General features: G+C 35.1%; 1 protein-coding gene across 2 annotated transcripts; it reads right to left on the bottom strand.

Moving 5' to 3' along the window:
• Positions 1–1,130: 1,130 nt before the first annotated feature.
• LOC103040890 (guanine nucleotide-binding protein G(olf) subunit alpha) lies at positions 1,131–24,723 on the bottom strand. Of its 2 annotated transcripts, none has more exons than XM_022666975.2 (12): positions 24,013–24,723; positions 15,710–15,782; positions 13,058–13,112; positions 12,250–12,369; positions 11,118–11,215; positions 6,553–6,607; positions 6,310–6,383; positions 5,533–5,591; positions 4,557–4,677; positions 3,846–3,976; positions 3,125–3,192; positions 1,131–3,020 (listed from the first exon to the last, which is right to left on the bottom strand). In XM_022666975.2, the coding sequence occupies exons 1-12, from the start codon at positions 24,491–24,493 to the stop codon at positions 2,874–2,876; spliced, it is 1,482 nt and encodes a 493-aa protein (XP_022522696.2). In that variant the 5' UTR covers positions 24,494–24,723; the 3' UTR covers positions 1,131–2,873. The 2 variants fall into 2 exon arrangements, with proteins under 2 accessions (XP_022522696.2, XP_022522697.2); XM_022666976.2 differs by lacking the exon at positions 24,013–24,723 and adding an exon at positions 16,273–17,030.
• Positions 24,724–26,089: the final 1,366 nt, after the last annotated feature.

The following is a 26,089-nucleotide window of genomic DNA, read 5'->3' as shown; positions in this document are numbered from 1 at the left end:
TGTAAAAAAATGCCCTTAAATGTTCACACAGTCCGAGTCACACACAATGCAAATTAATTACTAACAATCCCAAATCAGAAAAAAGTGTTTTCTACATTGACTAATTTTATAGCATACAGTATAAACCAAAGATATTTCAAGTTTTATCTGGTCAACTAATTTAATTTTTTTATAATTTTTTTTTCCTGTGCTCATTCTAAACAAAGATGCAGCAGTAAAGAATTTACAGTAAAGAATGTCAATAAAGGCCAATTTTTTGTCCTGCAAACACCTCCTAAGCTGTAAATGTTTTATAAAAGTGTTTTTAGTAAATCTGTATGGAGCTACAGGTACATCTTAAAAAAGTTACTTCATTTCGGTAATTCAGTTAAAAATGTGAAACTCATATATTATAGATATAGATCACACAAAGAGTGATCTATTTTAAGCATTTATTTCTTTTATTGTTGATAATTATAGCTTACAGCCAATAAAAACACAAGTCACTGTTTTAGAAAGTTAGAATATTATACAAGACCAACTGGTACTTTTGGCAGTGTGGGCAATGTGCCTAGTCCTGCTGGAAAATGAAATCCGTTTCTCCACAAAAGTTGACAGCAGTGCTTCCCTCTGCTGAGAACTTTTATGGAGATGTATGGGATTTCATTTTCCAGCAGGACTTGGCACGCTGCCCACACTGCCAAAAGTACCAGTACCATATTATAATATTCTCATTTTCTGAGATACTGATTTTTTAAATTAGGGTTTCTATTAGCTGGAAGGCATCACATTTTGAACTAAATCACTAAAATAAAGTTTTTAACTTTTCAATATTAAAAATTTAAAGTTTAAAGTAATTAAAGTACTTTGTTAAATGTGTAATAATAGTAATTTCTTTGCAATGGGTAACTCTATGCCCTCTATATTACTAACATTGTAAGCCTGTTACTTGGGTGCATCGGCTAAAAGCGTTGTATTTAAAATGCAGGGGGTGAACAGATCATTTAATAAATGAAATTAATTGAAGTCGACCAGATAAAACATGAAGTATCTTGAGTTTATACTGTCTGCAATAAAATAAGTCAAAGTTAATGTAAACCTGTTAATGTGTAATGGTGAAAACAACAAAACAAGCAGAGCTGCTACACAACTGTAATGCACACACTCATTTATTCCATATTTGCATTTCACTCCAGACATGCTTATCTATGTGTGTATGTACACATCTTCACTGTATACATAGAAAGGCATGTAGACACCTAAACACACATAATTAAACATGTAGAATTGTACATATATATTTATATAAACCTATAAATTTACATGTACACACAGTTATGAGTGCACACAATGCACTCACTCTTTCATACACACACACACACATACATATCATGCATCTGGCTCAATGTCTCTGTACTGTGTGCTCTCTCACTCTCTCGCTTTCTCTCTCTCTCCCCCCTTTTCTCTTTCTCTCACACACAATCTTACACACACACACACACACTCTCGCACACTCACACACACAGTCATATATCGAAAAAGGTCCTTATGAAAACACCACCAGGTCGTGTTTTTGAACACTAACTGATTTAAAATATTTTTAAAGCTTAAAACGAAAAATAAAACCAAACCAAACCCATGGTGCTCTTTCATGTGATGGCAATGAAATTAATTTGCATAATGTATACAGATTTTTAGATTTGTCTTTTTTTTCCTTTTTTTTTTTTTTTTAGTAAAAAGCATTTCCTTTTTATATAAACAAAAAGAAACTAAACTCTATAGTAGGTCCCCATCTGCAGTCCGCTCTGCTGACAAGGGTGACATCAAGCTGTACAGCGCAGTCAAAAACATACTTACATCTCAGCTTCATTTACAGGTACAGCCATAATGAAGGCACAAAGATCTACAAGTAGATTTTTTTTTTTTTACTTCTCTTTCCATGAAGTTGTACAAAATCATAGTAACCTTTTAATAATCTGTACAGGAGAAATTTAACCTTGCACAATATGTACAAGTTAAGAAACTAAAATAAAAATGAGTTACTTTTTTTTATTCTATATTTTTTAACCAAAATGGTCTGAGGACAAATGTTGGGACAAATCTGAGGGACTGTGGTTCCTTTTACCTTTTTCTCCAGAGTGGACTTACAACTTCCTATGGAACTCCTACTGGAGTTTCTCTTCACCTGAACTCCAACCGACCACAGCTCAAAGCAGGACATAGAATCAAACATTACAATGCTACATTGAGTGTGTCCATCTTTGAAAGCAAATATAGTCAGTCAAAACCTGATGAAAAAGTGCATTTCTTCTCTCCTCTCTCTTTTTCCTCATCTCTTCATCTTCATCTCATCTTCTTATCTTTTTTCCTAGTGTGCTACCCCTCCATCTGTTGGCACTCTTCAGTGTTCAGAACGAAAGAGCAGCAGAGAGCCCACGAGGCTGAGAGGTCAGGGGGGTCTGGAGGTCACGAGGTGATGCAATAAATTGGCAGATGCCAGATTATTATGTGTGCGTGCGTGCGTGCGTGTGTGCTCATATATTTATATATATATATTTATATATACTTTATATTTTTTGTATATTAATACAGTTATATTAAATAAAAAGAAAGGAGGTAGCCAAAGGCTTAGTGGAACAGCGAAAAAAATAGGAAAAAAAAAACATTCCTCCAATCAACAAATGACAAGAACAAACAAAATGAGGGTCTAGAAAATTCAGTAGTACATATATATTGTCCTTGATTTAGTTTGGCCTTGTTTAGCAGTGGGAACACTCTTAAACAAGGGAGCGGGGTGTGTGTGTGTGTGTGTTTGTATGTAAGTGTGTAAGCACGGGCGTTAGGAGAAAGGTTTGTGGGGGAAAAAAAAAGCATTCTGGCTACGGTGAACCAGATCACAAGAGTTCATACTGCCTCAGGTGCATTCTCTGGATGATGTCCCGACAATCGTTAAACACCCTGCGGATGTTCTCTGTGTCGACAGCACACGTGAAATGAGGATAACAGTAATGGCGTCCGTCTCCACTCGCAGTGCTGATTCTCTGTTGCAGACAGAAACACAGAGAGATATTTAAAAAACACACATTAATTAATAGTGTTTATTTTAAAAAACTAATTTTTCTTTCTTGTTTTGTTCTTCTCTTACCAGGAACTCGTCACGAATGAAATACTTGGCTCTCGTTACTCTTGGGTCTTCTCCCGGTTCCGGAGTTGCTGAAACATAAGAACAGGATAATGTTTGGGATGAGAAAAATGGTTTTGTATTAAATGTAGGTTCACACTACACCACTTTCAGGTCAAGGTTAGAATAGTTTGAATTATAGTTTATAGACTTCTTCCCCCTCCAATTCAGGTTTGCTAGTTTTTATTTTAGTTTTCATAAATTTGTTTTCTCTCCATACTTTGGGTTATTTGTGAGTTGAGACTGTATGTGAATGAATGTGTTTTGATTGTGTGTGTGAGAGCATTTGGGTGGTGTGTGCATGTGTAAGCGTGTGAGTGAAAGAGAGTGTGTTGTGTGAGACTGTATTCGAGTGTGTGAACGAGCGAATGAGTGAGTGTATGTGTGTGCGCACGTGAGGGGTGTGTGCAAGTGCGTGCATGTGTAAGAGTGAAACGTGAAAGTATGTGTTTGTAAGAGTGTGAGTAAAAATGTGTGTGCAAGTGGAAATGTGAATGTGTGAGCGAGAATGTGTGGCGAGTGTGTGTGAGAGTAGATACAGAAACACATATTCTGGATTGGACGGTCATTAATTTAGCATTCTTGTTAAAGACCATTAAGACAGTATGAGTAGAAAATAAGCGAAATATTTAAAACAGTATTTCTGTATCAGGTCTGCCCTGATATAAAGGAAAAGTAAAGTTACCTTCATTTGGTATGGTGTAGCGAGCATATTCTGGGAAATAGTCTTCAATTTTGGATTTCCCAGCTAATACTTTCTCTGCCAGCATGTCCTGCTTGTTGAGAAATAATATAACAGAGATGGTCCGTAACCATCTGCAGAAAAACAGAAAAAGAGACGCAGTTAGAAGAAATGCTCTTCACGACTTTCAGCAACTTCCAGTTTTAGCTAGATTTTAATATTATTTTTAAGTGGAAACAACTGTTGACCCAAACTGTAAGCCATTCTAAGACCAAGTATGACACCAGCCTCATGGTGGCACTATAGAACACTAATCTTGTGAAATATATTGCATTCAAATCAATCAAATATATTGATTTTATTTTCTTTATTTTAAAATAAAAGCTAAGACTGTCTAAATTTCCAGGGTATTCCTGTTTTGTTTTTTTAAATTAGTACAAACTTATGTGCTAGACTTATTATCATTACTCTGTATTCATTACTTATAATAAATGTGTAAATTATCTCCAACACAATTATGTAACAGTACATAACTTTCTCTCAAAACATTCACGTTTCTCACATCTTAGATGGTAAAAAAATATAGTATTAAGTTGATTTAGGAATCTAAATTTGGTGTTAAATGAAGGCTTGAAACCTCGATTGGTTTAAAACTCAACAAATCAATGCAGAATGGCCTTAAAATTCATAATAAAAGCAGAAAAAAGAAATAACCTGTTGTTCCAGATACTACGAAAGAGTTCGAGTGCTTCTCGAAGTCTATTTGTGGTGTTGTCTTCTCTAATGACCATATTATAGCTGCTGCTGGCAACCACAAAAATAATTGCAGTGACGTCTGGAAGGAGACAGAGAGAGAACAATAATCAACCAGGTTCATGCAGAAACATAAAACACCTGCTTTTTCAATTAAAACAAACACAGCAGTTTTAATATTTAAAGTTTTTGTTTCACATGAGATTGATATCTGTTGTATGTTATTACATTTTCAAGAACTTTAAAATACAGCACATTTGAATCCAGGATAACACTACTTTAAAAGTCAACCATTTTTAAGGATTTCAAGCAGCTGTTAAAACCCTGTAATTGAAGACCCCCCAGTAAAATAAGTTGTTTTTAACACCATTGCAACTTAACAATGTTTGTATTAATTGTACTTTTTTAATTATTTATTTTGTGACTGTTTAGTGATGGATTTTCTTAATAAAATAGGAATGATGCAAACACTCCAGTGCCTCTTAACCAACCACATCTAGAATACCAAAGCAACACGTTTGCAAAACCACTGCAACCACCTGAGATATAAGATATAATATCTGGTAATAATACCAAATAACACTACAGCAACCACCTGGGATATCATAGCAACCGTTTTGCAACACCATAGCAACCACAACGCATAAAAAAATGGAAAATGGGGCTTTTTTTTTTATTTTTTTTTTAAAGCTGTGCTATTTATGATCCATCTCATTTTCTGTAAAAATGACATTTTTGAGATTAAAGTTGAGAAGGTTTTACATGACTGGGACATAACAGCAATTCTTTAAAAAGGTATGTATTTGGTATATTGGCTCAGGCATTAGAAATGTTACCAGAAGGATAAATTTTAAATAAAACTACTCTATAAGAAACATAATGGTGCCACATTCATTTCACATTAGCTTTGAAACCAGAACATAAAAATCAAACTTACCATTAAAGCACTGGATCCATTTTCTCCTCTCGTCTCGTTGTCCTCCCACATCAAACATACTGAGAGAAAACAAAAAATTAGTCCATCAGTGTATTCTAACACAAGTAAATGTCTCCCTCTAGTGGCACAATATAATTCAAACTTTACACTCCACCAGCAGTACATGTGATTTAATTTAATTTAATTTAATTTTAAAGATTGACTATCTAAAAGTAGATATTGGAGAGTGGACATTACATTAAGCTGACACAGTTACAGACACAACAGCTCAATGTCCATTTTTAGTAGTTATTTTATTGTCTTTATTTTAAACAAATAATTACTTTTTTATTATAGTAACAGGGGCCCCTAGAGCATTATTTCTGTATTCACATTTATTCTTAAGGGAGCACTACTCCTCGCAGACATCCTGTATCAAAAACGTTCCACATTCATGTAATTATTTAGTGTTTTTAAGGTGTTTTACTTTATAGAAGTCATAAAATGAGACTTCTACAATCATTTTAATTTACAGGACACTGCTGGTGATGACAGTTTTTAAGAAGTTATTTTAGTGCTTGTAGCTTGTCTAGAACCTCTTAAAAGAAGAGGAAGAAGTGAAGCCAAGACGTTACAGGCCATTATACCAATCTTTCTTATGACTACATTAAAATAAACAAAAATAGAAAAAAATATGATAAAACTAAACATGGCTAAAAAGTCTTCCATATATGAAAATTATGCATCATCAACTAATAAAATCATTCCTTAGAATATAAATCATGTATTTAGACTTACTGAAAGTTGACTTTGTCTACTTGAAATCGAGTTTCAAAAATCCCTGATGTTAGAACTCTGCACCGCAGCAAGTCCTAAAAGAAAACCATATAAAATAGTACAATTTTACAGCTGAACGATCAGAGATATCTTTAATACATGCATATAAACATGCACAGAGCTCACATGACAAATGTTTTCATCACTATAAAGATAATATAAACATACATGTCTAATAGAGTTAAATATAAACTGGAAATTTACCTGGTCTGTTGGTGTATAGTCACTCTGTCTTACTGCATCGATTCGATCAAGAAAGCTGAAAACACAAACACGGAAGAAACGATTAATATAAGCTTTTTATTCGTTTATGTAAAACATAAAACAAACACAATGATCATTGGAACCCAGTTATGGACTAAAGGAAATTAACTCAAATACATCAAATATGTTGTGCAATTAAAGACACCACATCGCCAGAAGTGAGAAAGCAAACAAACCACATCTGAGAATACTGAAGCAACCAACTCAGCAAAACCACGGCAACCACCTAAGATACCATCGTATTGCATCCATCTAGCAAACACCACAGCAACCACCTGGAATTTAATAGCAACCACTTAGCAACACAACAGAAACCATTAAACAATAGCTACCACATGTGATAGCACTGTAACCACAATGCAACAACACAGCAACCACCAGGGATATACCATAGCAACCACTTAGCAACACTATAAGCAGCCAATAAAACACCAATCACAACCACAGGTGATAATGTATCCACAATGCAAAACCATGGCAACCACCTGGGATATCATATGGCAACCATTAAAACACCAATAGCAACTACATGTGATACCACTGTAACCACAATGCAACACCTCAGAGTCTGCCAGGACTAATAAACCAAACTGCACAGTTATTAAATTAATAATAATCTTAACTCTATTTAATCACAGAATTGTTGTGTAACATTTTTTGTTTGTTTATTTAAGAGAAGAGATGCATATTTAAATGGAAATCATTTATATGGTTATTTTGTCTTTTATTTTGTGCAAAAAAATGACTGACACTGTTGTTACAATGTTAGTAAAAAAAATACAAATAAAAAACAACTTGAATGTGTGTTTTTTTTATGCACTGCCAAAAAAAAAAATCGAATTGGGACTTGGTATTGGCAGATATTTAAAATCAATTGACTTTATAGCAAAATATTTGATCAGGATATTCCTAAAAAACACACACATGCTATCTTTGCATTCCCTTACACAGATATTAAATTAGTGTTCAGCCCTATAGAGAATTACTCAGATATACCCTGAAGCCTCCAGAGGACTCACCCTAAATGCTGTAAAGGTGTTTTTAGAAGCAGAAATTTAACATTATGAGGAGATTTGCAAAACAACAGACAACAATACCTCTCCTGTCTGCAGCTCCACAGACAGTGGAGGAGGAATTCACTGAAATCAGCTAATCTACAGTTTCACATACACAGTTACTGGAGCCTAAATAATTACCATCAAATATTACAACATAAAAAAAAAAAAAAAAAAAAAACGATTAAAACAATTTCTAAGGCTGGTTACACCAATGAAATTGTAAATGTAACAGGCTTTGAGTATTTTACATTGTATTTTAGATTGAATTAAGAATTCTGCGGTGTTTATTATCTGAAACAGTCTCACAAGTGTCATCAATTTTCACTAGTAATTTCTCTAGGCCTCACAAAAACCACACTTGTGCAAATACCAAAAGCATTACTACTTATATATTAATAGATCTCTCTTAAAAAATAAAAAAACAAGGAGTTAGAAATCAATCACTATAAACCTTTAAGCCTAAAGTAAAATATGCTGGGAGTGCATAAAAATTATTTTTATTATTTTATCTTTTTCTTTTTTTAAATTCTTAATTAATTAATTTTTATAGTTGTTACTTTTTTTTCATTCTAATGTTTTATATTTTCATTCTTGTCCTAGGTTCTATTATTAATCATTTCTTATCATTTTACTTTACTTTTACTATTATCTTTTTACTTATTTTATATCGGGGGAGATTACTGATTCGAATCCCAGTCATGCAGTTTGCCAGCAGCTACTGGGGCCATGAGAGAGCACAATTGGCCTTGCTCTTGGGGCAACTGGCCTATATAAATTGGGAGAAAATTTTTGTTTAAATTATGAAAAATAAAATTTAAGTTTGCCGTGTTTGCTAAGGGTTATTAATATGAGAGATGCAAAACCAGGGGAAAGCAAACACTAGATGAGGGTCTTAGGGTCGGCTGTAAACAGTCAGAATATAATTGATGTAATGCATGTAATATGATGGTAAGCTATTATAATAGTTTATAGTTATTACAATCTGGTCAATTAATACATTTTCTGATTTTGTTTGCAAATAAATTCAATTTATTTAAAATAAATAAATAAATATACTGCCCAGGCCTAGCATAATACACCAGGTTGGGGTATCGGTGTGCTCTGCGACACTAAAACTGGGTAATATTATTGCTTTTTTTAGTGTTCCAGTATTTTTTGGAGCACAAAAATCTCTCCCACATTTATACAGATGTAATTTCTGCAGCTCCTCACCTTCCCTCCCTGACCTTCCTTTGTTTACAGTGCATTGCCGGGATACTCCTTTTGATTTGCCGGAGCGGCGGAGCACACGTGGCTCACTCCAGCAGCGTGAGCTCTGCAGTGCTGCTATTAATAGCCGCCGCTGCTCCACGCCGCTTTATATAAGCTCTGGAGGGTGGCAGGGTGAAGGGTGCTGCAGATCGGGGAGTTACAGACAATACAGCCACTGGCAAATCTGCTCCAGTACTCCTCCATCTCTCTCTCTCTCTCTCTCTCTCCTTCACTCGCCGTCTCGTTCTGTCGTTCTGTCTCTCCCTCTGTCTGCCTCATACCTCATCCTCCACTCCCACATGGACCTTTCTGGATCTTCTTCCTGCTGAATCCATCTGCCCCAGATCTCTTAACTCAGGCCTTCTCTCTCTCTGAATTTCTGTCTGTCTGTTTCTCTCTTTCGCTCACTCTCTCTGTGTATTACTGTCTCTCTGTGTGTCTCACTCTGTCTTACTGTGTTTATTTCTGTCTGACTCTCTGTATCTCTTTCTGTCTCTCACTCTTTTTGTACCTGTTTCTATGCCTGTCTCGCTCTCTGTCTCTGTATTTCTGTCTGTCTCCCTCATTCTCGCTGTATATCTCTTTCTCTCACTTTCTATGTCTCTCTCACTCTCTCTGTGTATCACTGTCTCTCTGTCTCACTCTCTCTATGTATGTCTCTCTCTCTCTCACTGTGTTTATTTCTGTCTGACTCTCTGTATCTCTTTCTGTCTCTCACTCTCTCTTTGTATCTCAGTTTCTCTGTCTGTGTCTCTCTGTGTCTATGTCTCGCTCTCTGTCTCTGTATTTCTGTCTCTCACTCTCTCTATGTATGTTTGTGTCTCTCTCTGTCTCACTCTGTTTTTCTGTCTAAATCTCTGTATCTTTTTCTCTGTGTCTCTGTCCACCTTCTCTTTGCATCTCTTGTTTCTCTCTGTCTCACTCTCTGTGTAGTTTCAAGTACAAAAGCAAAAAAACGAAATATTCCTGGAATCTCTCTGTGACCCTTTATTGTCTCAACATTAGTGTGGAAAATTATCCATCCATTAAAATGGCCAACCATCACTTATTTTGATAAGTATTACTATCTAGTGGGTTGGGTGTTAGCTGTGATGCTAACAGCTAGGTTAAATAGCGCATAGACTCATGAGGCTGCTCACTGTAGCCACCAGTGCAGTTTATCCTGTCTGAGAATTAGCATGCCGAGATCCAACTATGATTTTATATTAATCATTTGTAACAGCAAAGTTAACACCAGACATATCACCATCCTGTTATTTGCCAAACCACCACACTGAATTATACTGATTAAATGTATGTAAATCCAAAAAAAAAAGTATAGTTATCGGATACCCCTTTCGAAAGTGCATCACTTAGCCCAGACACTATTAGCAGAGCAGCTATTAACAAAGCAACACAGAGCTAACAAATACCTCTATTAACACAAACCAGAACCGGGTACAGACCACATTTAACCACCAACAAAAGTATAGCAGCAATATTTGTAAAGCTAAAAGATTCATGATCAAAATAATGGAGTTTTTAGAGCAGCATGAACCCCCTTTACAGTATGTATACTATAGATTACTGTGTATAAAAAAAGTGTGTGTGGGAGATACATGTGTTTCTTTCTAAAAAGGTTTGAGAACCTCTGGTTTCAGACACAAAATTATAACTATAACTGATTTTTAAGGACAATGACTGTGTGTATAATTAGGCCTGTCACAATAATTGCAATATCGATGTATTGTACAGTTAATAAATATGACCTCAATGAATTTTAATAATTGTGATATCGTCTATTGTGTTTATTTGTACGTTGTTGTTCACACATATAAAAGTGAACAGTATTTTAGCCAATCATGCTTCAATAAATGTGACTCCATTCACACAGTGTGGACTAAAGCAGGTGAAGAAATAAGTACATAATTCACAAACTAATTATAATAAATGATTAATGCAAATTTTGTTGCCTTTAAAAAGTGTATAATTGCTTTTTTACGCTATTCTGTTTTCATTATGTCAGTGGGTACAAAAATATTGTGTATCGCAATAATTTCTGGAACAATAAATCGTCCACAAAACAAATCTTATCGTGACAGGCCTATGTATAATTTGTATGTAACACAAATGTTCATATTTTATAATCTTTTACTTTTTCAGTAAAACATTCAGAGCAGATCCACCATGAATTAAAGAGATGAGAATAGCACTTACTAATGTGCACAGTCGATGAGCTGGTACTCATTGGACCTCTCGTAGCACGCCTTCACTCCTTCATCGTCCCAAAGTTTTTTGGCATGGTCAAAAAACTCCTATAGGGAGAATATAAAATCATAAAGCACATGTTAGAAAAGACATGAAAATCTACAAAAAAGGAGTCTCTCTTCTAGTGTTTCACTTTGAGTAATAGAACAGAATATTCCTAAAAATAAATAGATTTAAAAAAAGTGATATATTGGGTTATTTGAGAAATGGCACAGAATAACCCATTTCTCTGGCTCTATAAATTCTATTTTTTGTGATAGCGTATGTGTAATATGGCTGAACAAAAATACAATATCAATATATATGAGGTAACCGAACATGTTTAAAAGCGGTGTATATCAAATTTCTAATTTATTTGTACAGCGCATTTTACAGAAATGTGATCAAAGAGCAAAATCAGGCAAAACTTTTGACATAAAATATACAGAATTCAAAACTATAGCAACAACCTGAGATACCAGAACAACCACCTCAAGTAAACAACTTCGCTCCCTCCACCCAACCCTAAACATGGAGTAATCCGTTACAGAAAACAATGGTAAATAAACTTGATATTAAATAAAATAAAACAAAGTATTAAATGATATTGAAAATTATAATAAACATCAATATACATATATACATTATCTACAGCATCTGAATGTCACTAACATTTATTACAGGGCACATTACAATTAATTGTCTAAATGTTTTAGAAGACGTTTGCAGATACAAACATTTGATCTGGGTGCATTTGATAGTTTTCCCCTCCTCTGTGGATATTATAATAATCATAATAATTAAAGTCATATTATATTGGCCAAAATTTAGAAATATATTTTGATATCAATATTCAACATATTCACCAAACAACATTTTAGAAGTTTAAAAAAGTAATTTTTCAATGTTAAATGTTTCTTCACACTTTTTGTAAGATGTTTTAGTGTTTAGCAATGAGATTTTTTTTTTAGCAAATTCTATAAGTAAAACGGTTTTCATGAACTCATTTTATTAAATTCAGCACACACTTCTTTAATGTTTAGTGACGTACAATAAGGGCATCTAGCTCTCAGAACCGTTATGAACTGATCCAGGCTCTTACCTGCGAGTAGTCGAAATCCGACAGTGGTGCTATGCTTTTGATGTAATCAATCCGAAACTGGTCCTCTGGGTTGGCGAGAGGGACAGGAGGGATTAAAGTGCTCATTGCAGACACTATTGTCTAAAACAGACCAAAAAAATAATGATATGAGTGCAGTACTTGGCATTGTAAGTCTATTACAAACACAACAGAGACCATTTACAACTAAAGAGAGCACCTAAAAATGATGCTTTTTTTATTTTACCAAATTAAAAAGCTCTGGAATATAATCGAGAGGAAGATGGATGATCACAAACCATCAAACCACCAAACTGAACTGCTTGAATTTTTACACCAGGAGTAAAGCAGCATAAAGTTATCCAAAAGCAGTGTGTAAGACTGGTGGTGGAGGAGAACATGATGCCAAGATGCATGACAACTCTGAAACAACCAGGGTTATTCCACCAAATATTGATTATTTCTGAACTCTTAAAACTTTATGAATATGAACTTGTTTTCTTTGCATTATTTGAGGTCTGAAAGCTCTGCATCTTTTTTGTTATTTCAGCCATTTTTCATTTTCTGTAACTAAATGCTCTTAACGAGAATATGTTTATTTGTAATTTGGGAGAAATGTTGTCTGTAGTTTATAGAATAAAACAATGTTCAGAAACTTAAGTGGTCTATATATATATATTTTTTTTATTATCGGATGATAATGAGATTGTCCAAGGTGCATTTTAATGTCAGGTAGGAAACCAACAGAGCACAAGTCTCAGTGTAAAGCATGACATTAGTTTATACTATGCAACTACCAAAGTGTACTTACCACGATAGCATCCTTCACATTTTTCCGTATGTCTAGGACTTTCTGCTTCTTTTCTCTGTGGAAACAAATGTTTATATTTAACTTCAAATAAAGTGAACATGTATAACTTTCTTCTGCTTCACGGCAGAAAATTGTGTAATAAATTTGTAATAAGTTTGCTATGCAAAACGTCCTAAATCTTGGACGAAGAATCTTTAAAAAAGATAAAACTGCAAGTGCATGTACCATTAAGTACCAAAAAGGACAGGCTTTGGTTTGCTTTTGCTGTTTTTGCAGCTATAGCTGCACAGCTGCACCAAGAGATACAGTGTGGGTACAAGAGAGAAGCATGTAGCACTAGCGCTAATGCAAAAAGACAAAGCATGAATAAAGATTTGACCGTTCGCATTCATGTCGCATGTCTATGGATCGGATATGTATCAAGATTTTTGACCACTTATGAAAGTGACTCAAATTAAATTTCAAAAAATCGTATTTGGCACAATCACACAGCTATAAAAAAAAATCAGATCTGAGCCACATTGAGCAAAAAAAAAAAAATCTGATTTGAGTCACTTCAGCCTGGTAATGTGATTGTAGTCTATAAGATTTTCAAAAACCTTAAATGCCAGGTGACCAGGTGAAGACCATGGCAAAGCATTAGAAAGATAGGTGTCTCTTTAGGTTTGTTAAAACTGGTTAATTAAGGCGTGTAGTGTTGAACAGAGACAAAGAACAAAATCTGTATTTAGATGGACAGTACGATGTTTGTTCTGTATATTATTTGACTGTGAACTTTCGACCATGTACAGAAAGTCCCAAAAACAAACTACTTTCAGTATGACGTACACTCTTTCTGCACCAGAAAAAAAACAGCTTAAGCTCAATTACCATGACATTTATGTCCACGCTGAGTGTGCAAAAACCTCCAAAAACAATTATATTAAGCCGAGTCCCAAACAACATACTACTCTACACAGAACCTCCATTCATAGTATTGTATGGTCCATAACCAGGCTTAATTCCTGTCTAGGAAACCAACCTAACGTAAACCCTAAAGATTTTGTAATGTTAATAATCATATATCATATCTGTATTCATTTCCAATATCTTAACAGGTTTAAATCTAGCTAATAAATGCCCTGAAGCTCAGACAAACTATAAGAATTTTAACAAAATCCTCACTAAAAAGGTAAGCTTTCTGTTACATGAATAAAATATTTTCTTGAATTAAAGCAAGAAAGCAAGGTATTACAAAAACAGCCCATTAGAAACTTATCATGTACTGATTAAGGTCTAGTCCAACTATATAGACAACATAAACAAAACCAGAAACACTTTAAATAAATAAACAAACAGGGAAACGTTATAATCATAAAAACAAACCATCTGACATAGCGTCGCTAGATTTCTAGTTTACAACATTTTTGAACACACAACCTGCCCCTTACACTGTCAAAGTTTCTTGCTGAATGGACCAATATAAATTTTCCAGAATGACATGAAATAAACTCATTTTACATTGACTTTCTTTAAAAGGTTTTCTCTCTCTCTCATGTAACATATTTTTTTGGAGACACTTGTTTTTCATTGAACAGCAACAACAGTTTAAAAGTAAACTAAATATTGGACTGCATGACCTTTTACTGTCTGGGTGTCTGTTTACCAACATGGTTAGTATTGTCTTTTAAATTCTGCATACAGGCAACAGTTAAACAACAGTAAGACACTGTTTCCATCACGCTGACAACAAACAATGCCTGTTATATTCACATGTGAAAGGATGCCACAAAAAAGGAAAATGTTATAATAAGAACAAAACCATCTGACAAAGCGTCACTGTCTAAAGAAAAGAAGTCTAATTTTTTTTTTCAACTTTTTTCCACTAAAAGTTAAGGTTTTATCTTTCTCCCTTAATGTTTTTTTTAGATACTTGTTTTTCATTGGACAACGACGACTTAGCCTAGCCTTTTGGACCATTTCACTTGTTGAATGGGCCAAACCAAGCAAAAATGTCAGTTTCCTACATTTTTGGCCATTATTACAATTAATATCAAGCAGCTGAAGAGTATATATATATATATATATATATATATATATATATATATATATATATATATATATATATATATATATGTATATGTATATATATATATAAGCAAGTTTAAATTGCAGGTTTAAATCTGCGTAGTGGTTGCTGACAACCAACAATGCCTGCTGGGAAGATTATCTTCTACAAACCTTTAACAAAAGTTATAATATTCTTTTATTACACTTTAATCCATATATACAGCATATTCATGTGTATTTACCCCTGATCTATCTCCTTGTGTTTCTATTAGGAAGTTTGTAGAAGATAATATTCCTCAGCATGTTAAGAGAAAAAAATAAGACCGCTCTTAAAAATGATGAGTTCCTTTGATTTTACCAAATTGAAAACCTCTAAATGACAAAGAAATATTGTCTGTAGTTTATAGAATAAAACAACAATGTTCATTTTACTCAAACATAAACCTATAAATAGAAAAATCAGAGAAACTCATTCAGAAACTGAAGTGGTCTGGAGCTCTGGGCCCAGCAAGCACGGCACTGTAGCTCAAACCCACAGCTAGCCAACAGAAATGCTGTAAAATGCAGCACAAAACACAGCTAGCATAGATAACAGTTACTTACTCTGCGTTGAAACCGTTTACGTGAAGAATCCTCATCTGTTTCACAATAGTGCTTTTCCCGGATTCTCCAGCCCCTACAGAACAGCAGAAACACACAAGGATTAATAAGAATATTTTGCTAGCTAATATGCTAGCTTATCTAACTTACTTAGCCAAACTAGCTTTGTGTTAATAGCAAAACAACATATAAACAGCACAACTAGCTAATAACAACACATCTGTGTCAAAGTGTTTCAAAATCAGGGCATCATCATTAGCTTGCTAAGCTAGTTAGCTAAGCTAACCTTGCTAGGTAACTTAGCTAGCTAATATCCAGTAACTTAGCACAGTCTGCTAACTAGGTTAGCTAGCCTGCTAGCTAAGCTACTGATTAAGCTGCCAAGCGCTTGTTACTTAACCTAGTTAACATAGCTAGTCAGCTAGCTGGCTAACGCTAGCTATGCTATATTTTTATGCCATTTATGAGCTAAGCTAACTTAGCTTGCCGTTTCAAAACACAACATAATAACACAGAACAGCTAACGTTAACAGCTAACCACATTAGCTACAACAGCCACAGCTTACCCAGTAATAGCAGTCGATGTGTAGCTTTATACGTCTGTCTCTCTTTCTGTAATTGTTTATCTATTTTCTTATTCGCTTCTCGCTGTGCTTTTTCGTCGATGCGCTGATCTTCAGTTTTACTGTTCCCCAAACACCCCATTTTCTACAGCGCCAGCTATTTTCTCAACAGCAAATGTGGCGTCCTTCCTATTTACACCCAGTTTCGGTGCAGAAAAAGAATTAGCACGATGCTTTTCCGTCTCGGAGAAGCATTTTCTCCATCGTTACAGCGTCGCTTTCGCCGCAGCCAAGCGGACATTGAGCATTCATGCAATATATATGTTTGCGAATCTGTAACTGTTAGCTTAGATAGCTAGCTTGCTAACTAACTAGTTAGCGTTAGCAAGCTAGCGTTAGCTAAGAAGCTACCTAACCTATCTGTTTAGCTACGCTAGCTAGCGTTAGCTAGTTATCTGATTGCTGCCTTCTCCGTTGAATCCACTGTAGGTTAAATAGCTATAAAAACCTATTGGGAGCCCAAATAAAGACTAAAACGCGAACCAAAAAAGCTGCTGTCTCGTGTCTCTCCCTTCTCTGTGTTTTTCAGTGTACATTTCTATCGCTTTCCTATTTTCTCCCCCTTCAACTCAGCACTGCCTCTTTCTGTGACACCTGGTAGTAACCTTAAACCAGCAGCAGATCACTGGGACTTAGCCCATCTCCTAAACACACATACACACACAAACACTAAGCTAGGTTTGCTTATAGTTAACTTAACTAAGTTATCTAGTGTTTTGTAGGGTTATATAGCTAAAACAAAAAGTTATCCAAGCCTTTTTACTAACATAGCGTCAGTGTGTTTTTGTAGCTGGCTGTTCAAAGCTATAAAATATCTATATTTAAAAAGAAAAGGCTAGGTAGTTATCTCTGGTACGCAGCCCATCTCCTAAACACAAACATTAAGCTATCTTAGTTAGTTTTAACTAGGCGAAACATTTTATTCAGGCCTTATTACTAACATAACGTCAGTATGATTTTAGCTGACTGTTCAAAGTTATAAATATTTAGATTCAGAGAGAAAAAAGCTAGATAGTTAGCTAACCCAGCTAGGTTTAGTGAGCAAGCATATTTACACATACTGGGTCTTAACTAAGCTATAATAGTTAAAATAACGTTATATAGTTAGCTAAAAATAGCTATATTATATAAGATAACCTAGTTAACCTAACTATTAGTTATGCTCACATACTAGCCAAATAGTTTAGCTAGCTTGTATAACTAGTGTTAACTAACTAACTAGGCGACCTTAGTTAACTACTGTCTTGCAGGGTTATATAGCTAAAAAGTTATCCAGGCCTTCTCACTAACATAGTGTCAGTGTGTTTATGTAGCTAGATCAAAGCTATACATATCAAAGCTATAGATATATAGAAAAAAGCTAGAAACTTAGCTATGTTTAGAGACCAAAGAAAACAATGCACACACACTGTGGCTTAGCTAAGCTAATCAGCTAACGATAGGTTATAGCCTATGAAATCTCAAAACTCCCTATGTTTTTTTAAATATACAGCAAAGCTAAGCTATATAAGCTAACCTTACTATCAATAATGCACAGAGACTAGCAAAATCTAGCTGGGGTAACTAGTAACTAGCTAATCACGAACCACAAAAGCCAAATAATTAAGCCAATATTATTATTTTAGCTTGCTACGTTAATCTAGTTAACTACATTAGCCACACTCGCCCAAAGCACACAGACAGAATGATGGAAAAACAACACAGATCTTCAGCACGCTAATAAACACCGCTACAGTCCTGTCGGTTTATTTAACCTATTTATTTAGGCAGATTTAGCTGTTAGCTGTTAGCTTAGCAAAGGCTGCGCAGACAGGCGACCCAAACCCAACACTGGCTTCCTTTGCGTCCCCCCAAAACACACAGATTTTCACACTGCCGTTCTCTACAGCTCGTTTACTGACACTGTAGGATTTTCTGACTTCCTTTAGCCCGTATAACCCCCCCTGATCCGCCCAGTGGTGTCGTCAACAAACACACACACACACAGAGCCAAATACCCGGAAAAGGTGGGGTTTCACCACCGCGCCCTAGTTCCTCGTATAAATGCGCACCAAAAACGTCCTCTCTAAGCTGACCCCCAAAAAGTTGAGTTGGGAATATACAGCTCTGGAAAAAAATTAAGAGATCACTTCAGTTTCTGAATCAGTTTCTCTGATTTCGCTATTTATAGGTTTATGTTTGAGTAAAATGAGCATTGTTGTTTTATTCTATAAACTACAGACAACATTTCTCCCAAATTCCAAATATAAATATTGTGATTTAGAGCATTTATTTGCAAAAAAGAGAAATAGCCAAAACAACACAAAAGATGTAGAACTTTCAGACCTTAAATAATGCAGAAAACAAGTTCATATTCATAAAGTTTTAAGAGTTCAGAAATAATCAATATTTGGTGGAATAAACCTGGTTTTTAATCACAGTTTTTTTTCATGCATCTTGGCATCATGTTCTCCACCACCAGTCTTACACACTGCTTTTGGATAACTTTAACTTGGATAACTGCTTTACTCCTGGTGCAAAAATTTAAGCAGTTCAGTTTGGTGGTTTGATGGCTTGTGATCATCCATCTTCCTCTTGATTATATTCCAGAGGTTTTCAGTTTGGTAAAATCAAAGAAATTCTAAGAAATTTTAAGTGGTCTCTTATCTTTTTCCAGAGCTGTATATACTTTTCACAATTTTAAGGAGAAAGAAACAAGGTGGAAAAAACAAGTGTCTTTACATTCTCACACAAAAAGAAAATGCGCAAAAACAGTATGTGACTGTTTCACAGTACCAGAAACATAGCAAACCTACAAAAACACAAATACAGAGCCTAACCTACTGAGATGTTGTACACTTGCTATTTAACAATATTAAATGATAGATCAGACTATAATAATGTAGAATATACCAGTAAAAACAACACAACATTCTTAAGCATTGGAACGCAACTTAAGCAAAATCAGATGGCATAGTCCACTGTCCATTTTTTTAAACCAGTCAGTGCCCAGCTAATGTCAAGTCCAGTCGTAAGTCTTCAATCTTTTTTTTTTTTTTTAAAGAAGGGATCAAGTACATCTAAAATAAGTTTCAGCACCGCTAAAAGTGAAAGTAAAATTACAGGTTTCTCCAATAAGCTACAAATGTTCAAATCTTAGAATATGAAATAATAATGGAAATATAGCAGTCTGCCCTTATCATGCAAACGGTATGATCCACTTTCCCTTTGCACTCTTTACATTTTAAAGATTTAGTAAGCTAATACTGCAGACTGAAGCCACTGTCCTGTGGTTAAACTGGAGTGAGATACTACATGCTAGCTCTGCTGCCATTGGTGGGTCTGTGTGTTTATATTAAAGCTAGAGTGCTAGACTAGTAATGTCTGTATGTGTATGAGATAATTCTGCTGCAGCCAATATAGAAGAAATGTCTGCTGAATATACTGTAACAATGTAACAATGCACCAAACAGCTTTATCGTCCTATTTGCCAAAAGTTTAGTTTTTAAAATTAAAGTAACAAGCATGCCCCTTGAATATAATAGTTTGTGTCTGATTTGAAGCTAAATTGTTCTATTTCTTTCCTGGAAACTTCAATTTTATTTACAGTCTATAGTTGTTTTTAAAAGGGGACAGTGTGGCTGGTTTGTTAGGTGCTCAGCACCAAGCCCTAAACCTCTGATCCTAGAGTGATAGTTACTATCCCTAGTGCAATTCTATTTGGAAAATGACTGTATGGGGCTGTATATAACGTGCACGTGAGTGCATGTGTATAGGGCAATCCTGTTAATAATGAGTAATAAAATGGTAATTGTACTACATACAATTTTTTTGTAATACAGAGGAGATGCTATACTACCCCCACATGTCTACCTATTTGTTTACCTTTGTCTGCGCAAACTCAGTCTCCACTCCAACCTGTCAGTGCCCAGTTACCTGTCCTGTCCCACATACAGTAGCCAGTCCTGTCATTTGTCCAGTCCAGAGCCCCATCTCATATGACAGTCCTTTTCCAGTCCCAGGTTCAGTATCATGTCTGGTTGCCTGTCTTGTTTCCTGTGTTCTTCCATGTCCAGTGTCTTTAACAGCTGTCAGTGCTGCCATATGTCTTTGTGTTATTTTTTGTGGTTTGTACTAATGCAACAAGACAATAAATAATGTAAAACCATTACAGGTGGTTGTCACCTATATAAACAACTGAAACAACTTATTTTACTTTTTGTTTTAAAAAAATTGAGCTGCAATTAGTTTGTTTTGAATATTAGAAAAGCAGATTTACAGCCATTTTAACATTACACTCCTCCATATTCACAGTATCACAATGAACAGGATTAAAATAGCCCAGCTATAGATGTAAGGATTATTAATCTTATAAATTTGCATCTTAGGGCTATGGCTTGTTCTTAACAGTCATTAGTCCTTATTTACCATCTTGTCTTATTTATGATTTGCTCAATTTAATAAAAAATAATCACAACAACAATATAAAAAAAGCCTAAAAAAGGTATTGGTGGATTGCTAGGAAAGATAAGGTAATGCAATAGTTTAAGGCTCTGGAGTGGAGGTGCACAGTTCTATTGTGCAGAGACACCTGCACAAATATGACCCTCACGGAAGTGAGTGTCTTCAAACGGGAACCTGTCCTGCATCCTTTCCACAAAATTCAGCATCAGACGTTTTCAAGGAAACATCTAAACAAACTGATGCAAACAAGTTCTGAGAACATTTTGGTCACAACAAGCAAATATGTGTTTGTAGAAAAAAAATTGTAAAATGTAAAGAAAAGCATGGGGTTGTATTGATCATGATTTGTAATTGTGTTGCAGCCAGTGGCACAAAGAACAATTCACTAAAGAAGAAAGTCAAATTTCAGCAAATTCTGGATGGAGGGACGTTCATTAAATTAAATTTTGGATGTCACAGAATTTGTTTACCTTGAGTTTTGTGGTGAAGGTCATATTTGGAGGTGAAGGTCATATTTGTGTCACTGTATTAAAAACGTAAAACATCACACCAGCATTCCAAATAGTTTAGCAGCCAACTTAGTGTTTTTAGGAGGTTTTTCTTGTTCTAGACCTCAGCTTGATCTCAGATTCTGGTAATTGCCATTTTCTACATTATAAACTGAGCATCGATCTACTTGAATATTATTTTCTTCGAACCTGGTTTGCTTTCTTGCTTTGAGGGCATCAACTATGTTAGTTTTGAAGTCAATAAAGCCAATGAAAAAGTAAATTTCAGCTTACAAAAAGTAGCCTTAAAAAGAAGATTGAAATTATACCAATTTTGAAAACATGATAGGAAGGTCAAGAACAGACACTGAATGAGCTTAGGCTTAGATTTCTACCAAGATACGCAACTTATCAAAAAAAAAAAAAACACAATTTTAAAATGCTACCATGTGTTTTTATTAATGTCCATTATAAACGTTTACTGTTAATACTTGCTTAAGTGTTACAGAAGTGTATAGTTTTAAGAAGTAGTTGTGCAATATAAAAAGATATATTTTGTAAATCATCTCAGTCCCATTTATAAAAAGTGGTTAAAAATGTATGTTCTAGAAACATACTGTACACTGGTTCATCAGTCATTGGGTTCCACTGTCCCAGGGCTGATATAAAAATAGCTTTTGGGGTGAGAGTATTGTGGTATAAAGGTAAAACCTGCGGTAAAGTCTCTCTACAGGATGTTATTGTGGTTGGTGGTTTGCCGCAGTCTGTGGTGATTTGTGAAGGTTCAAAAGTCATGATCTTCTAGATTCTCATTGCAGCAGTAAGTGAGAAAAACTCGCTGAAAATTTCTTTACATCTGGTAAATTTTGCATTTGGTAAAGTTTATGTAAACCAGTTAGTTAATCATGTCAGTACTGGTGACATAATGGCAGAATTAGCTAATGTTACTCCTTTTGTTCTCCTTTTATCCCTAACTGAGACAACATTTGAGTAATTATGAGTGTAGAATAGTGCATTCAACAGACATTTGGTCTAAAATATAAAATGCAATAAACGTAATCACAATAGAATAGAAGGACTCGAATGCCTTTACACCACCTGATGCATTATTATTGACAACTTTAAAAGTTAAGCTTCCTGAAATCGATCCTTTTAGGTCATAAATATGAATATAATATTTATAACTCATATAAGTTATATAAATATTATAACTAATCAACTTTAGGAGGTAACTGTGGCCTAAAATGATCTGAAAATGACAATAATAAAATTTACCGCAATTATTTCTGAGGAAATATATGATTAGTTATAAAAATGGTAACCTGTGAGAACACTAAAGCTAGCTAAAAACGTAGCTAACTAGCTACTGCAGCTAACTAGCGTAAGCTAACCCTAACTAGTAAATGAACTTAAATAGCAGCTAGTTAGCTAACTTACTATAGGCGGCTACAGGCCTTTCTTCTTCTAAACTGACTTTACTAAACGTCGAATGACAAACCTCTAATTTTCCAAAGCTCATGTTGTTTAGAATGTTGATTTGCTGTAGTTAGTTAATCAAATATATTATAAAAATATAAAAATCATATATCACAAAACAGTCAGTTAGCTTACCTAGATAGTTAGCTTACCTAGCCAGCTAGTGAACTTGATTGACATAGGCTACAGGACAGTTTTTATTTGCTCTTAAAAAGTGTAATTATAATATTATTTCACGGGTTAAACTGACAATAATAAAGTTTATCGCAATTATTTCTGAGGAAATATATGGTTACGAAATTGGTAACTCGTGAGAAAGCTAACGTTAGATAATAAAGTAACTGAGTCAGGTTAGCAAGTTAGCTAAGCTAACTATTACAGCTAACTAGTGTTAGCTGACTGTAGCTAGCTAGTAAACTTTGAGTGAACTGTTAGTTAGCTAGCTAGTTAACTATAGGCTACAGGCCTGTCTTCTTCCAAAACTCAATTTATATTACTAAACTGACTTTACTGAACGTTGAAAGACAAACCTCTATTACTTCTGAACCTACTGTAGTTTTTTAGTTAAACTAAATTTAAGTTATGTAAAAAAAAATATCTATTAGCGTCTATCACAAACTAGCTAAGTTAGTTAGCTTACATTACCTAGCCAGCTAGTGAACTTGAATGACACAGGCTACAGGCCTGTTTTATTTGCTCATTTAAAAAAAGTGTAATTAAACATTAATACACGGGTTAAAATGAGAATATTAAAGTTTATCACAATTATTTCTGAGGAAATATATGGTTAGTTACAAAAAAGGTAACTCGTGAGGAAGCTAACGCTAGCTAATGCAGTAACTTAGCTAACCGGGTTAGGTTAGCAAGTTAGCTCACTAGCTAAGCTAACTTTACATATTACAGCTAACTAGCGTTAGCTAGCTGGTAAACTTTGAGTGAAATGTTAGGTAGCGACGTTAGACAGTTAACTACAGGCCTGTCTTCTTCCAAAACCCAATTTATACTAATAAGCTGACTTTACTGAACGTTGGGAGACAAACTTCTAATTCTTCCACAGCTATAATGACATGTCGTTTAGACTGTAGTTAGTTAGTTAATAGAATAACTTATATTAAACAATATAATGACGTATATCACAAAACAGTTAGCTAGCTAGTTAAGCTAACTAGGTTAAAGTTAGCTAAGCTAGTTATTTGTACGGTTTGATAACGTTAGAGGAATAATAATTAAAGGAACAGCAGAAGGAGAATGAGGAGGTGTTGGTGGTGACTCTTACCTAATAAGAGTAATCGATGAGTCTGTTTGTATTCCCGTTTAAGTTCTTTTAAGACTCGGTCAATGTTCTTACTGACTTTCTTCGCCTCCTTCTCGGCCTCCCGCTCCTCCAACGCCGGTTTGTCCCAGTGTTTATGTTTCTGCGTGCTGGACGGAGGCAGCAGCTTCAGCCGCCTGCTCCGCTCCTTCACCGTCCCCTTACACCCCGCTCCGCTCCCGTTCTGTATCAGCGGCCCGTCGGGGTTAGCGTCTCCATGACGGCTCTCCCCGCCCGGCCGCTTGCCCGTGTCCCAGCGCTGCTGTGTTTGGCTGGTGCGCAGCGGTGATGTCTTCTTGTTTTCCCCGGAGTCCTCCTGCCGCGGCTCGCCCACACGGGAGGCGAGTAACGGGTCGGGCGGCGGGTCCGAGTCCGAGTTCACGTTCGAGATGGATCCGCTTAAATCTCCAAATAACCGGGGGCGCAGACTGTAGCACAGCCCCATGTTGTGGCTAATCGGTTACAGTCAATGTTGTTTCGCATATAAACAGGCCGATTAATCCCAAAACAAAACAAACGCCGCCTTCCACAATCTTTTTAACGCATTTTTAACCAAAATTCAACCCAAACTATTTAGGTCAAGATCGCGAAATCACCAGTAAGCTCACATTTTGTGCAGAATGTCATTTTGTGGTTTATACAGCCTGACTACGCTTTGAGTCAGTAGCTGGATCACCTGATGCCTTTGCGGACGGACACTGCTTGTCCAGTTTACCGTAAATACCATAAAAACCTAAAGGCCGACCCGAAAAAAAGATTAAACTAAGCATAAAAATGCTTATAAACGTCAAAAAAAGAAATAAATAAAGAAAATGAATGTGCTGATGAGATTACCCTTAAATGACAGAACTGCTAGACTATATAGATAATGTGTGGTAAATTATATATAAATATGACATCATAAAATACCAAAATAATAAATGTTAGTTAGCAGTTACTTTTAGACTATTATTTTTACATTTTTACACATGCAAAAAGCAAGCAGGGCAGTACAGATACATATAAATATGACAAAAAAGTGGTGTAAAAAAGTTTATACATACATATAATTCACGTAATCGTAACTTAATATCTTAATAAGTCTTAATACTTCTATACTCTGGAACAGCAATGGAGTTTTATTTAATCCAAACATACAGCACTGGAAAAAAAGAGAGATCACTTAAAAATTATAAGTTTCTTCTGATTTAATAAATTGAAACCTCTGGAATACAATCAAGAGGAAGATGGATGATCACAAGCCATCAAACCAAACTGAACTGCTTGAATTTTTGCACCAGGAGTAAAGCAGCATAAAGTTATCCAAAAGCAGTGTGTAAGACTGGTGGAGGAGAACATGATGCCAAGATGCATAAAAAAACTGTGATAAAAAACAGGGTTATTCCATCCAAATATTGATTTCTGAACTGGAATTTGGTAGAAATGTTGTCCTTAGTTCATAGAATAAAACAACAATGCTCAATTTAATCAAACATATACCTATAAATGGCAACATCAGATAAACACATTCTCTTCCATAAGCTAAAGAGATTGTGGACAACAAAAGAGATTCCTTTAAAATAATCAGTTTAACTGTATTTAATGATATTATACATATTATACAAGGTTTGACTGAATTGTATATAATAATGTGTATAATGCTATGTACATCAAATAGAAACATACTACTGTATATTTTCAGTTTCAGTTTTTGTAATAAGGAATGGAAATATAAACAAAGAAGCATTGATAAATAATCTGAATTTTGAAAGAGATGAAAGATAAAGAGGAGAATAAACAGTCGACTTGTATCAGAGGTCTCTGAAGACTTAATGACTGAACTGCAGGTCAGGCGATGTACGTTTCCGTAATGCTCACAAACGCAGCCACGGATACACCTTCAGCATGAAGTACACAGTGTTTGGCTAATTAATGCTTTAATTGTAACTGGGGAGCATTGCTGGGAGGATTGGGAGCACCAGCTGGACTGGGAGCAACCGCTGGGGAGAAGTTTCACACCTACTGATGGAGAATAGAGACGCAAAAAGTCTTTTGACATCTT

Source organism: Astyanax mexicanus, chromosome 6 (genome assembly GCF_023375975.1).
Source record: "Astyanax mexicanus isolate ESR-SI-001 chromosome 6, AstMex3_surface, whole genome shotgun sequence".
Taxonomy (NCBI): Eukaryota; Metazoa; Chordata; class Actinopteri; order Characiformes; family Acestrorhamphidae; genus Astyanax; species Astyanax mexicanus.
This window is presented reverse-complemented; position numbering and strand designations above follow the sequence as displayed.